We start from the raw sequence: 16,395 nt of genomic DNA on the forward strand, positions 1-16,395 counted from the left end.
GGGTTTGAGCAAAGGAATGACATGAACTTACATTTTAACAGGATAATTCTGGTAGCTTTGTTGAGAATCATATGAGTGGTTGGGGAAGGATGTAAGTAAGATTACTTCTAGGCTATTGGAGTAATACAGGCAAGGATTCATGCTGGCTTGGACCTGGGTGGTAGCAGCAGAGGTGGTGAGAAACGGGCAAATTCTGGATACATGTACAATTGATTCTTGTTATTTATGGTCATTATATTCTAAAAAGTCACTGTGAATACTAAATTAGCATTAGCTGATTACTGAATCATTGCCCCTGGTGAGCATAACATAAGGGATTAGATCCCTTTAAGCAGGGTCACAACATTTTCGACAGTTGATCAATACATCAGTTTGTTTTTTGTGTGTTTCTGTTTAAAGACACCTTCTTTAATATATATTGTTGACTCATTAACACTGAACTCACAGCTAGCAGTACTATAACTCACGACTAAACAACGCTATCTAACACATATTTGCTCTATCAGGGACATCACAGCCTCCTTGAGCATAAGAATACTAGGCAGCACTTCAGCACTCTGCTTGGGGGTCATTTTAAAGGCAAAGTTACCATCGAAAAGCACAAAAATGCAAAAAGTGTGGAACTAAATAGACTACAAAAACGAGTTTACAGTAGAAGAGCTGAAACAAAAGGCCGAGCATAGCTTTTCAACCTCAGTTGAGAATGTGTGTATCAGGTGACTCCTTTGCTGCTCTGCATGTGTGCATGTCCATGACTGACCTGAAAAGCACTGTGTGTATCAATTTTGGGATTAAAAAGAAATTTTAGGCAGTAGGTCTGAATTCATGGAAATATAGAATCCATGGATACTGAGGATTTATTATATACTGAAAGTAGAGCTTAAGGATTTGCTGATGAATTAGGTGTAGAGTGTGAGAGAAAGAAGTCAAGAATGATTCCAATATTTTTGGCCTGAGCAATGGGAAGGATGGCATTGTTGTTACTGAGATGGAGAAAAATAGAGGAGGAGCAGATTTGGAGGTGAAGATCAGGCGTTTGGTTTTGAGATTCTTATTAGACATCTAAGTGGAGATGTCAGATTTGCACTTGGATCTCTAATTTTGGAGTTCCAGCGAGACTTCTGGGGTTGAACTATCAATCAGATTGTTAGTTGATATTTAAAGCCATGAGATTTGATGATATTACAAAGGGTGTTAATTAAGATAGAAAAGAGTCCTAAGTCTGAGCCTAACATTAAGAAGTCACAGAAATGCGGAGGACGTTGTAAAGAAGACTAAGATAAAAGGAAAACCAAAAGAATATTATTATTCTGGAAGCCAGATGGGGTGAAGGGATTTCAAGGAAGAACAAGTGATCACGTGATTTGCAGTTGCATGCTGCTAAGACAAAAGATGAGGACTAAAGTTTGGATTTAGCAAAACGTGCGTTATTGGTGACTTTGACAAGAACAGTTTCAGTGGAACAATAGAAGGAAACACCTAAATGGGATGGGTTTAAGAAAGAATGAGAAGAAAAAAACTGGAGATAACTAGTATACACAAATCTTAGAAATTTTGCAGTAAAGGGAAAGAGAGAGATAGGGAGTTAAGTAAAAGAAGTAGAGTCAAGGGGGAATTTTTTTTAAAGATTAGGAGCTGTTACAGCTTGTTTGCTGAGAAAAATGTTCCCATGAAGAAGGAAAAGTTGATGAGGCAGCAGAATGAAGGAAGAATTGCTGGAGCAATGTCCTTGTTGTGTAGAACTAGAGAATGGATTTAGTACACAAGGGAATGGATTGGTCTTAGCTAAAAGCAAGGGCAGTTTATTCATTGAAATAGTGCAAGAGAGGCTACAGCCTTATTCAGATAAGAGGTTAGATAGACTGGTGAGAGCTTGGGGAATTTCCCTTGAGATTCCATTTTTCCCCCCTTAGTGGGGTTCATGGGCTCCCTCTTCATACTTATATGGTTCCAAATTCAAAATCACATGGTACATATCAGTAAGTAGACAGTGAAAACTTTTTCTCCCATGTATTACCCAGTTTTTTTTTTTTCCACAAGGAAACCAATATGAAGTTTCTTCTAGATATATTCTACTCATAACCTGTGGCTTTTAAACCATTTCATTAAGAATATTCATCAACTTATTAGATAACCTTGTATATTATAGCACATTATTAGGAGTTTTAGATCATGACTAGTTGGTTATCCATACTAAATATATGGTGATCTCTACACTCCCTCTTCTACAATTATATCCTAACATTATGATGACTGTTTTGTGAACCTCCATCTTAATTTTCTTGTCAAGCATTTTTAAGGAAGAGACTATGAATATGTGTCTCTCACAGAACTTAGGACGTCATGGAATCTGGATAAAGATTTAAAGGATGAATTCCCTTAATTTGCTGTAAATGTTGTTCTCCCACACACTTGACTAGTCTTATGAAGCAGAATGATAGTTTTTTTTTTTTTTAAATTCTGGCTGTTTTTATCTATTAATATTACCTATAGTGTAAGCATACCTGCTTTGAAACATACATATTAAAACTAAATTTTTTTCTATCACTGAGACTTTTAATCTCTAGGCTAAATAACTGAATTTTTTAATTTAGTGAATATTCAGGTACTTCTGAGCTTTAATCAATTTTTACAACTTTCCATTTTTAACTTTTTATTTTGACATTATTTCAGACCAACGGAAATTTTGAAAGAATACTGCAAAGAATTTCCATATATATTTCACCCATATTCTCTAAATATTAATATTTTAGCACATTTACTTTATCCTTTTCTTTGTCTGTACATGAGAGAGAAACAAAAACTGGTTCTTCTGTCCTTTTGACATGTTCCTGTTATTTATTGAGCACTTATTTTCTGGCTCATCTTATACCCTTTCTGCTCTAGGTCTTGCTTCATTTCCCTAAGGAGCTATAGTTCCATTTAGTAGAAAATAGTATTTAGAAACCAATATTTGGGCACTGGGTGTGCTCATTGCTACTGGGATGTCTTTGTTTTAGGTCCTTTCAATGGATATAGATAAGAAATAAACAAATGTACGCACACACACACACACACACACACACACACACAAATACAAATACAAATACATCTGTGCCTATTTCTATACCTATTGCTCTATCTATAGTAAAACTGAAGTATTCACATTGATATTTCCAATTCCAGTTGAACACCAAATAGTTCATTCTGTCTTTTCCTATTTATGTATTTGTAAATTCCTTCTCTGACAGTGAGACACCTGGCTACTATTATTCACAATCTACTTACTTGTTCAATCCTAAAATAACAGAAGATAATTTCAGAATTGCTAATTTATGCCTCTGAAAAAAGAAACCTACTGACTACAGTTCAGTATTTGTTTAGACCTCTTTTTGTCTTTAGTCTTCCTCTGTAGTCAAATACTGTTTCCAAAGTTACTTGGATTAATGCTTTCCTTCCCCACTCCTTTCAGTGTGGTTACATTACTCACTGGGAAATACAGTTTGGTTCATTTGTTTCTATTGTGTCCCATTTTAGGTTGTTTTTCTGCTCTTACCCTTGTTGATTTTGTTTATTTATTTTGTTAATGGTTAGACATTAATGGTTTCAAAAGTCAGAACTGTACAAAAGTAGATATTTAGAGAACTATATCTTCTTTAACTATATCTCTTTATTTCTTATACAAAAACTACAATATTATGATATGTTTTTTATTTTGATTTTCTACCTGACATTGTATCCTGAAAGATCTCAGTATTTCAGTTTGTAGATTTCTTTTTTCTTTTTAATTGCTGCATAGCACTTCATTATAAGTTATTCAAGCACTTTCCTATGTATGGACATATAGTTTATTTGTAGTTTTTTCAGTTATTTACACTACTACCATGAATAAGCTTGTGTGTAAGGTTTTTTTTTATTGTTGAAAGAATATCTTAAGCATAAATTTCTAGAAGTGTGAATGCAGAGTGAAAATATAAATGTGTGTGTAGTTTTGTTAGATATTGCCAAATTTCCTTCTATAAAAATTATACTGATTTACATTCCCACTAGATATGTATGAGTATCAGTTTCCCCACATCCTTGCCAAAACAGTGTTTGCCAATTTGGTACATAATTTTGATTTGCATTTCTTTTATTATGAGTGAGGGATTGAGGTTGACCACCTCTTTATATGTTTAAAGGCCATTTTAAAGTATTTATTTTTTAGCGAGTTCTTTTGCCCATTTAAAAAAATTGAAGTTTGGTCTTTTTTTTCCTTAAAATTTTAAGGATTTAAAAGGTGTATTATAGTGAATAGCCCTTTATCTGTTATACATGGTACACACATTTTCTGTGAATTTGTTGGTCGTTGTTTGACTTTATGGTCTTTTGTCCACAAATGACGATACTTTAGCTACTCATACTGCTGTGAGAAATAAACGTCCTTTGTCTCTGTCCCAAGAGTCTTGTCTCTTTTGGCCACATCCATGAAACTGAGGCAGCCTAACTTTTTAACTTGCCAAGTAGGATAGAATCTCATTCTTTTCATGTTCTTGACAAAGATTTGTGTCCTTTTATTTTTCTTTATTTTCTTTTTCTGCAGGATTTTTTCTTTTTCCCTTTACCAAAGTCCCTTCGTTTTAACCATTTCTGCCTGAAGTATTACCTTTCTAAGACTGCCTCCTTTATCTTCCATATGCACTTTTACGTCCCTTCCTTGTAGTCAGTTCGGTGACCTACCATTACACGTTTTCAGTACTTTCACATGTAGGGTGGATCTTCTTATTCTTATGGTGGTTTTAGATGAGTCTTAGGCATACTGCTATCTCTTCTCTTCTCTCTTTAGTGCATTTTTCTTTTCTTTTTTTTTTTCAGAACAGTCTTTGGTGTCCATGAATGCTTGCAGTGGGAGGGTGAAAGATCATTTGCAAAGATTTGATGTTTATTTTTCTACTCATTGAAAATTTTAAATTTGGACATTCTCTGCCTATTATACTGAGGGTGCAGGTTTTGTTTTTCTTTTTGTTCTTTATTATATTTTTAGGTGATATGTGGGAGATTCAGAATTATGCTGCTGCCCAGCTACTCAGAATCCCCCCATGCACAGCTTTGCAGTTAGAGAATATAGCTTTGGGACTTCCCTGGCGGTCTAGTGGTTAAGACTCCCGGCTTCCACTGCAAGGGGCATGGGTTTGATCCCTGGTCGGGGAACTAAGATCCCTCAAGCCGTGTGGCCAAATAAATAAATAAATAATTAAGGGAAAAAAAGAGAGAGAATATAGCTTTGACCATGGTATATCATTCAATTTATAGGCTATTAAAAAGACTGTGGGTCAATTGAATCTAGCAGTCACTATATGCAAGGAAATGATATTTCCTTGCTTGTTATTTCCAAACTAGAGAGCTTGCTTTTTAAAGGTATTTTATATTGAATTTTAAAATATCACTGTTTTAGTTCCTTGAACAGTTTAAAACTCATAATGCATTTCAATAAATATTTCTTGATTGATACATCAAATTTTTTTATACTAGGAAATTTATTAAAGCTAGCACACTGTGGATATACATCTTGTATTTTTTTAATGCTTCATAGGAGCATATAATCAAAAAGGTTTTCTCAGCTCTCCAAATTCTGTGTCTTCTTTAGCCTTTGTTGTTAACTGTGCATTGTGACAATTTTCTGCCATTTGATTTCCATCACAACCCAATGGATGGAGAAGGGCACACGATTTAACTCCCAGGATTAAAAATTAGAAGCTAAAATTTAGATTAAATGATCTGCTTGGGTTGCACAGCTAAACAAAGGAGGAGCTGAGATGAAAATTGACTCAGAACATCACTGAGTAAAATAGGTAGCTCATTCATTGTTCCCACATATCATACTTGAACTTTAGCTTCCAAGTGAAAAAACATATGCGGACATTTAGGCCAAATAACTTGTAAGTTAAGATGAATTCTCATTCATTTTCTTTTTACTCAGAGTAATAAGTAAACGTTATATAGTTGAGGAGGAACGTTTTGAAAGAAAGGAAAAATTTTAAGGTGGGAGAATATTTATCCAAATCAAAGCAGAGACTACTTGCAGTTTACTTTTGGAAAATAATCACTTCTCATTTATTATCCAGAGACTTTTCACCATAATATTTAACAAATGGTAAATGCTTCAGAAGTTTATAATAAAAAATACTTGACTTTCTAGACTAGCTTAATGGCTAGTCTAGCCTGTCTCTTATAAATGTCAAACATACATAATTGAGTTTTGCTGGCTTCATAATATTGTTTGTGGCATGACGCCGTATACACACTCTATTACTACAAACATTAAACGAGTTTGTCAACAAGTGGTGGAAAAGAATTGTAATTCAGTCTCTTTGTGAATTTCATTATGTGGAGGAGGAAAAACTGAATGTTTTTCTCCCTGTTAATTGACACATAGAATAACTCCATTTCCTGCTTCAGTGCTTCTCATCATTTGGGAAAAAAAAAAAAAAAGCATACAGCAACAGAGGTATGATTCTGTGTCTGTCATTAGAATTTATTCACTCTGTGTACTTCACATTAATTTTAAGCTCAAGTGTAGTTATTTAAAAGTTAAGAAAGTATAATATTGATCTGAGATATATTCTGAACCAAAAAGCTGTGTGGCAGGAATGGTGGTGGGTAGTATTTTGCAATATATTTTACGTGAATGGAATTTAAAAAAATTTAGGGCTTCCCTGGTGGCACACTGGTTGAGAGTCCACCTGCCGATGCAGGGGACGCGGGTTCGTGGCCTGGTCTGGGAGGATCCCACATGCCGCGGAGCGGCTCGGCCCGTGAGCCATGGCCTCTGGGCCTGCGCGTCCGGAGCCTGTGGTCCGCAACGGGAGAGGCCACGGCAGTGAGAGGCCCGCGTACCGCAAAAAAAAAAATTTTAGTTGTAACTTTGGTTTTCACACTATTTCTTGAATTTACTTACATAGTCTCTTTGGAACCCTAAATGTTTATTTTAAAACAAATCAAGAAAAACTACAATAGAATCCCGTTTCAAATCATGGCAAATGAGCATGTTTTTGAAACTTTTTGTTCATGTCTACAAGGGAGGAAGTATGGGGTGCATGCCCAAGTACATCTTACAACCAAGTGCACGAGTGTCTATGAGCGTAGAGGACAACAAACAAACCAACAAAAGAGCCTTACTATGACATACCCCATTTTCAGTTTTAGACCCAAAGCTGTTTTTAAAGAATCTTTTAGCATTATGTATTATTATTTTAATGTAATGGATTCTGCCTCAGATGTTTTCAAAAGCATTTGTTTTCTAAATTTGCTAATGACCACTGGTAAGCGATTGATAATTAGATTTTGGCTATGATAGCCTTCTTCAGATTGTTGGTCATACACTGTATCTGATAAAGAGAAAAAAATTATTTGGGAAGTTCTTAACTTTTCTAATGTAATTTTGGATTATAAAATCTTAGTGAGCTGAGTGTTGTATATTTCATGCATCATTTCTACACCAGCTAGAAAGACAGATGGGTAGTGTGCAGCTTAAAAATCTGTGCAAATAGGAGGACAGATGGGTGGTTTAAATGGTTTAAATGTCTCCATGAAAATGTTTGTGTGGAGAGCTTGACTCTTGAAGTTACACTAAAAAATCTAAGTAATTAATTGGGAATAATAGAGTTCATATAAAAAGCAATATTTTTAAAGAAGTGACATAAAATATGGACTTCATTGAATTTACTAGTTATAATTTTTTAACTTATAATAAAAATCAACAAATTAGAATACAATACTCAAATATTGTTGCCTTATTTTCTTATTATGAACACGTGGACCCCAGAAGACTTCTTTATTACTTAGATTTATCTGCATAATTGTACGTGAACTTTTGAAATGTCTGTTGTCAGAATTTGTTGAATTCCAAGCAACAGCAACTTAAACTAGTTTAAAAATGATGAATCAAAAACAAAACAAAGCAAAACAAAACCAACTCAAGGAAAAAGGCCTTAGAAAGGGCTGTTCTGGCAACTTCTGCAGCAAATGTTCATGGACTTTCACTCCAGCAGGTGTTCAGGCATTAATGTGACATAGCTCCCAGCCAAAAGATTGGTACCTATTTCGTTGGGAATACAATTTGGATCTTGGGTGGTATCTTCACATAGGAGTCTCCCCCTGACTCATGTGGGTAAGCAGAAAAGGGGGTTGTCATTTTAGAGGAAGGCTGCAGGGCTGGCCGTAGATGTATCAATTGTACTGGCTCTTTTAGAAATGTGTTTCTGCAAGAAGGATGCTAAGTAGCAATGTTTATGGGTAAATAAATATAGTATTCTATGAAAAAATTATTAAAGTAACTGTGAACATGTAGGCAGATGTGTTCCTGAGAATGTTAAAAAATCATTTGTGATTAGCATTATTGAAGTGGTTTATTAATTCCTAAGTTAATGCCATACAGAGTAAGTTACAACTACTCTAGGGATTTATATTAGATGAGGCAAAAAATTTATTGGTTTCTGAATGAACATTTTTAAAAATTCATAATTCAAAGATATAGTTTTAAAAAAATCACAGAGCATCCTTCATAATAAGGGGAAGAATTTTTTAATGAATTTCTTATTTCAGTTATGTATTTAAAAATTTATATGATTATTTACTAGTTCATGGTGTAAAATATATTATCCTGTGGGTTGCAGTCAAAAAGTGAGAAAACCCACTCGTTTGATGGCTAATGTTATCTTTTTCTGACCCCTTCATATCAGAACTGAATTAATATGTTTGCTCCCATCCTCCCACTGTAGTGAATCTCTTTCACTCTGTATTAGAATCTCTTTCCAGTCAGCTGTGAAAGGGTTAGGAAATATACTCTAGTGATTAAGTTATTTTCTCATCAACAGGTTCTTTATGTTATAAAGTGAAATAGGTTATCCAGGGCAACATTTTGTGAATAACTTGGACAATTATGAATATCCCTCTGAATAGGAACCAGCCAATGGTCTTTGGCTAGAGAATTATGCTCTGTAAAATATTATATGCAGCTCCCCGGAAGAAGTCAGTGGTGGTTCTAGTATCCAGAAACACTAGAATTTGTTAGTAATAGAGACATACCAGTCTGCTGAAAAGTTCTGTTTCCTTTTTCACCAGCTGGATGTAGTTCCTTGCCTCAGAATTAGAAAAGTGATGAGAAAGGCAAGAAAATTGTTCTAATTCTATTGCTATACCTGAGCATGTTCTGAGTTTCCTCAGTCTGCAAAATCCCTGGCCTTTTCTCTGCTTTTGGCCCTTGGCTGAGGACATTCTCCAATAGGGAGTACTTTTCTGACTCCTGTCTATAGGGAATACCCAGATGGATGCTGAGCCTGAACAGGGTGGAAGCAGAGGAGAGCCTCTGGTGTCTAAAATTCTCAACATAAGATCTATTTTGGGGGAAGATTCATTTGCAGGAGTCTCTTTGGATAGAGGGCAAAAATTAATATATACTTTGAAAAGTTTATTCACTAAATCTAAATAATTGACAAGAAATATTTGTTCAGTTTGCATCAAACATTGAAGATCTGCTTAAAAATTTCATTTATTTGTATAGTCATTCATTTATATTGCCAGTCTGTAAATATTTTATGAATGATTTTAGTAAAGGAACCACAAAAAGTTTTTTTTTTAATTAATTTATTTTATTTATTTTTGCTGGGTTGGGTCTTCGTTGCTGCGCGTGGGCTTTGTTGCAGCGAGTGGGGGCTACTCTTTGTTGCGGTGCGTGGGCTTCTCATTGCGGTGGCTTCTCTGTTGCGGCGAGCGGGGGCTTCAGGAGTTGCTGTGCGTGGGCTTAGTTGCTCTGCGTCATGTGGGATCTTCCAGGACCAGGGCTCGAACCCGTGTCCCCTGCATTGGCAGGCGGATTCTTAACCACTGCACCACCAGGGAAGTCCACAAAAAGTTTTAGTTCATAAAATTATCATCTCCTAGACGACTTCTGTATCAAGTTTAAATTTCTCTGTTTGATTTCTAAGTCATTCACAACCTAAAACTCTCCTACCTGTACAGACATATTTCCTTCATTTCCTCAAAACTTGCTGTCTTTGAGCTTACTACTTTGCTTACCTATGGAACATTGCTTATTCTCTTCATGTTTTCACTCAGTATTCCAAATCACTAGACCATGGGTTGTATGTCAAAGACTCTGTTTTGCCAAGTACTCAATTCTCAATGTCTAGCACAGTTCCTGGGGGTGAACAGTTAATAATATTTACTGAATGAAAGGAAGGAAGAAATGGAGAAAGAGAGGGTGAGAGGGAGGAACTGTTGTCTATCCTGTCTTTCTTATACCTTTCCAGACTTGCCTCATCTTTTAAGGTCTGTTTTCTCCACAGACTCCTCTGACTTCCCTGGTCTTTATTCATATCTCAAACCTAGACCTCAGAATTTAACATTATTTACAAACTTTCTTGTTTTCTTGGTTATACAATTTCATGTGCACTGTTGTTCCAGTTTGGTGTGAGCTCCTTGAAGATGAGAAGGATCATACATCTGTACAGTTTTTCAAAAAATTGTACATTAACCTTTATTCACCAAACATTTACTGCAGTGCATGCTTCCTTCAGAGCATCCTTTGTACAAAGTACTGGCAAATAAACACAGTATGTGTTCAGTAACCTTTTGATTATTCATAAAATATATGAGATAGCATGAAATAGTGGTAACTCAGTTTGCACATAGTGAAGATAGAACTTTTAAAATTATCTCTTTGCTAACTTTATTGAATTTTTTTTCAGGGAAAGAAACTGAAAAGGCTAAGGAACGTTACGACAAAGCCACGATGAAACTTCATATGTTGCATAATCAGTATGTATTGGCATTGAAAGGGGCGCAGCTTCATCAGAATCAGTATTATGACACTACACTTCCTCTGCTTCTGGATTCCTTACAAAAGATGCAAGAAGAAATGATAAAAGCACTGTAAGATACATTTCCTATTTGATATAAAATCCCTTCATAAAATGATTTTAACATTTTTTTTTCTGCTAGTTCACCTTTCATATAAAAATTATCTTTGTTTTGTAAGCTGCATCATTGAACTAGCTCAATGGGTATTTCACACCTCTTCTACCTTGGTTTTCACTTCTGTTTTCCTTTCAGTTTACACTCACTCAACTCTGCAACCTTCTAGCTAGCCCCAAGAATGTCTCTTATTTTTGTATGTTTTTGTTTTGCTCCAGTTAGCTAGAAATTTAGCTGAAAAAAAAATCTTTAGTTTGACAGTGTTAGTTTTTTTTTGTTTGTTTGTTTTTGGCCATGCCACACAGCTTGTGGGATCTTAGTTACCCAACCAGGGATTGAACCTGGGCCCTCGGCAGTGAAAGCACAGATTCCTAACTACTGGACTGCCAGGGAATTCCCTTGACAAGTGTTAAGAAGTGGATATCTACCTCCAGAGGATTGGGTTTAAATCTTGAGCAACTGATAAGCCCAAAGGAAATAACTTTTTGGTTTATTTGCCAGCTTTTTGTTGTATGAGATTAAAATGAACAAATGTTTATTGAAGTTCTGCTGTATACAAAGCACCCTGGTGCTTGCAGATGTAGAGATGAGTAGGTCACAATTTTTGCCTTCAAGGAGCAAACAGCGTTGGTCAGTAATTCAAATGCATACATGTTTACCATACAGATCAATTCAATATGCCACCCTATGGTAGACTTCATCCCCTTTATATGCTGGTTTAGGTGATCCCCCATTTCCCAAAAAAAGATAAAGTGTTTTTAGTCAACTTGAATATGTCAACTTTTAAGGGTATTGATGAAATAGTGAAATATCTACTTAAAATATTTAATTCATAAATTTAGTAATGTCTACTTTAAATTACATATTGTTGATCTATAAACGTTGCCTTTCCTACTTTCATTTTATGAATCAATATTTTCTCAAACTCTCCATATGAATCTTCAATAATAGTGTCTTCATCATCACAAGAACATCCTTTTTTGAGACATATAATAGTTTCACACAGTGTATTATCTTTACTTTGTAATAAATTTTTTTAGATCTAGCATTTAAAAAAATCCAAGCATAATATCACTGAAATTGAATCCTATGTCACAAGTACTCATTCATATAACATTAGGAGACTTCTTCCTTTTTTTACCCATTTGTCTTAAAGATGTGTTAATGATCTCCACATCATAACCACTTACTGTTTTGCTTTTTAAGAATTAGCTAGATAGTCTTATTTATATTAATATCATTCAGTACTTTCAATTGTGAGGTCATAACCCCAGGGATATTTACTAAATCTGTATTAAATTTCTCTGCCTCCCTCTTTTCTTTAAACTGTGTCTATCAGGTCATTTCTGTAATCATTCCAAGCTAGCATTGCCTGAAGCAGTTTGAATTTAATTTTTTTTTAACCCAAACAGTATTTTGCTGTTCAGACTGAAGTAATTGAGAGAATGCTTCATAATAAGAGAAATTTTGTAGGATTACTTTTTATGAGTGATGATTTTGGAAAAGAAAAACAAACAAGGCCTTATATTTATTTGGGTATATGCAGGATAAGCTTGTTTGTCCACACTTTTTAAGGCTACTAATGAGCAATGGTATATTTTTACAGCATAGCATTCTTAAGTTGGAGATTGGGTCTTTGTAACAGAATAGTTTTTCCTTTTGCATTTATTAGATAAGCCTAATAACTTTTATGATTATTTTTGCTACTAACTGGAGGTCAGGAGAAGATTGAGATGTCATTGAAGGTATAAACCAATTAAACTCTGTAAATATAATATGAAAAAGAGCAGAGGCCCAGGAGCAAGAGAAGAACCAGGAGCTAGGGCATGTGAGGAAGTGGCAGGCACTGAACGAAACATTAAATAGACAGGAGTTCATCCACAGTTTCATGTTACGGAATCAGCATTTCAGTGGTGATGTTTAGAAACGGAAAGTGGTTAGCACTGGCTTACACTTTGGATATGTTAGATAGATATTGGAAGATGTAATGCCTTACTCTAGATCATTTACAATTATTATATTATATCAAATGTAAGTTGTTAATCTGTACACGTGTATAATCCCTTCACTTCACTATCCAGGTATATGAAATAAGGTGGTGTGTTAAATCATCATCTGTAAAAATTGACATTATATTTCATATTGTTTTAAATCCTTTTTGGGCCTATGTTTCCCTGATAAAACTTTAAAATGTTGTTAAATTTTCTTTTCTTTTCAGGAAAGGTATATTTGATGAATACAGCCAGATAACCAGTCTTGTTACAGAGGAAATAGTGAATGTCCATAAAGAGATTCAAATGTCAGTTGAACAGATAGACCCTGGCACAGAATACAATAATTTCATAGATGTTCACAGGTATGTATGATATTTTCATTCTTTCAGTATTTATGACAGTATTACTTTTTTTTTAACCATATAATATTTAACTGAATTAAAATAAGAAATATTGAAGAGCTTATTAGGAAATAGTCTATTTCATTATTAATTTGTTTTTAATTATTTTCAAAATCCTTTCTCGATGATAACTAATTTATATAATGATCTTGAAAAGTTTTTCAGTTGTTACTACATCACTGCTTAAACCCATATTAATCCATGAAATTGTATTTTCTTTTTAACAATTATATAATAATAATAAACATGGTTTTCTATTTGTGTTAAACTTTATAGTAATTATATCAATTATTTTTTCATGCATGCATCATCTTATTTTATGCTCATTACCATTGAGGAAGGAATAAAGCAGGTTAATACCTGTATTCTACAAATGAGGAAGCTAAGCTGAAATTAGTTGACTAGATCTTTGAGGCCTAAGGTTTAGTTTGATTTATTCTATTTGTTTTTACTCTACTTTGTTAACATAATTTTAAATAAGAACAAATATTCTGCCTTTGGTATGTACTAAGACATATTATGATAGTACATTCATATTGATAAAAATTATTTGGCATACTTTACTAGAACGACGGCTGCTAAGGAGCAAGAAATTGAGTTTGATACTTCCTTACTAGAAGACAATGAAAATCTACAGGCAAATGAGATTATGTGGAATAATTTAACAGCAGAAAGTTTGCAAGTAATGTAAGTATTTAGAAAATCTGAAGCTTAAATATTAGTGTTACTACTTACAGTTAAACTTTATCAGATTTAAAATTCTAATTTTTATTTTCTTGGAAGTAATGAAAAGTAAATTAAACATGAACTGATCTTTGGTCAGAGTGAAATGTTTTGAGAAATATGTTAACTTTACCCATTATCATCACTAATTTCGGTAATTCTGAAAATCAAAATTCTGTGTGATGTTACATTCATTTGCCCAGTTATTGCTGATATCTTATATTGGAATAATGCTTTATTGTTTCCAAAATTTATAGAAAATTTTTTTATCCCATTTCATTCTCTAAATAGCAGAACCATTTTGGAAATGAGGACATTGAGTGTTAGAGATAAGAAGAGACTTACAGATGTCACAAGCATTTAGTATAAAAATTTGACTTTTGAGTTCTTTTCTCTTTATAAGCAGAAGTATCTTCCGTTATAGGCTATTATATCAATTCCTTTTTCACTTTTTGTTATTATTGCATAAAATTTTAAAAGACTTTTAAGAAATCTTAATGTGTTTTTTGTCCTTTTCAAACATTTAAGGCTATTAACAGTACATTTTAAAATTTAGAAAACATAATTAAGGCATTCTACTTTTAAAGTATATTTAAAGATATTTAACCTCTCTGCTGATTTTGTTCAGGAGCAACACAAAGAAACTTATATTTATTAATAAGTGTTGTATGTACCTATACCTGTGTGAGAACTACAGCCAGAAATGATTACATACTTACTTTCTTTTCAGTATTGGACATGTTATATCATCTGACTTACTGAAATTTTACCTCAAAAGACACAGCCGAAAGTTCCTATCTATGTAATTCAGCAATCTCCCTTCTGTTGTTCAGTGACGTTGTAGTGTTACAGATAATTAAGTGGTAGGATCCTGGGACTAGCTCTTGGTAAGGGGTTTAATGTATTTAAAGTTGTCCAGATGGAATGAAGAAACTAACAAATGCTTGTTGAATTACCTTGTCCAAGATGAAGGCTTAATAGTTACCGGGGAGTGACCGTTGGTGAGAGGAATGGAGGCATGGGAGTACCCTGCATTAGAGGGTCTTTTTGAGCAGCCATAATGCGATTCTTGAAGCTATTTCTCAAGTTTCAAGACCCTTCTCAGGAATCTCTCTTTGACTTTAGGTATACTCTTACAATGTCAGCTATCTCTAAACCAGTGGTTCTCACCCTGGGCAATTTTTGTTCCCAGGGGACATTTGACAATGTCTGAGATATTTTTATTTACCAGTTGGGAAGGTAGAGGCCATGGATGCTGCTAAGCAGCCTACAGTTCACAGGACAGCCTCCAACAACAAAGAATTATCTACCAAAAATGTCAGTAGGGCCAAGGTTGAGAAACTCTGCTCTTAACAATAGAGTTGAATGCATGTCATAAAATAGATGGTAAAGTTTCTCAATTCTTGGGTAGTGACAAATTCCATTCCTTAATTCCTGTGCTGCTTGGTGAAGGAACATGACATAAATTACTCTTGTTTTTTTAAGTCATCATATTGACCCCAAATAATTCATTCATTTACTCATCAAAATATATTTACTGTGTGTTTAAGGTTGTAAGGTTTAATACATTCAAGGAGTTTATGCTACAGTTGATCAATTTAATTTAATACACCAAGAAGGAATGAGCATATAGATATTGGAGTGTTATGAGGTAAAATTAAAAATAGCTACCTGTTATAAGCTTATGTAAAATAAGAGATTTTGTGACCAAAGAAGAATTTGTTTTATTGCTTTTTAGGGTATAATTAGAGCAAAACTAGTTATATTCATAAATCATTATTTCTTAATTGTGGTGATGAAGCAATGAACAAAAATGCAATAAATTAAAGGTAATAAATCTTTGACAATGTGATAGATTTAATTGCTTACCTCTTACTGAGGCAAAACTTTAGCTATATTTTGTTGAACAGTGTCTAAATTCAGGATATGAGTTTAAGATTAGACTTTCCTCAAGAATTTTATTCCAAGAATGAGTTATTCAGTGTGTCTATTGGCACTGCTAAAATATTCTAAATTAATTCCATTAAAACATATATGTATGTATATATATGTGTGTATATATATTTTAATGTAAGAGGAAAATCTTTCTTTTTACCATAATGTTAGTGTATTAAATGTAAACTTATATCTTTTCTTTCCTGAGGTATTGATTTGATAATTTTGTTGTTTATGTTGGAATATTCGGTGCAATAGAAATGAATGAAACAAATGAACACATAGTTTCCAGAAAAATAAACACAAATGACCAGTAATCCTGTGACAATGAAAGAAATATACATTTTTAAAAAAAGAAGCTATTTCAACTACCAGCTTGGCAAGGATTACGTAATTTGATAGTACCCAGC

General features: G+C 33.9%; 1 protein-coding gene across 12 annotated transcripts in view; it reads left to right on the plus strand.

The window, feature by feature from the left end:
- Positions 1-16,395, plus strand: part of FER (FER tyrosine kinase) — a 466,879-nt gene that overhangs the window by 106,019 nt on the left and 344,465 nt on the right. For 11 of the 12 annotated variants that reach the window (XM_019940802.3, XM_033853080.2, XM_073802380.1 and 8 more), the window contains 3 exons: positions 10,707-10,890; positions 13,151-13,288; positions 13,895-14,014. In XM_019940802.3, coding sequence (XP_019796361.1) covers positions 10,707-10,890; positions 13,151-13,288; positions 13,895-14,014 — 442 coding nt within the window. Of the gene's footprint in view, positions 1-10,706; positions 10,891-13,150; positions 13,289-13,894; positions 14,015-16,395 lie in introns of those variants that run through there. The other variant, XM_073802383.1, reaches the window with a different exon arrangement.

This window comes from Tursiops truncatus, chromosome 3, assembly GCF_011762595.2.
Source record: "Tursiops truncatus isolate mTurTru1 chromosome 3, mTurTru1.mat.Y, whole genome shotgun sequence".
In the NCBI taxonomy this organism is placed as follows: domain Eukaryota; kingdom Metazoa; phylum Chordata; class Mammalia; order Artiodactyla; family Delphinidae; genus Tursiops; species Tursiops truncatus.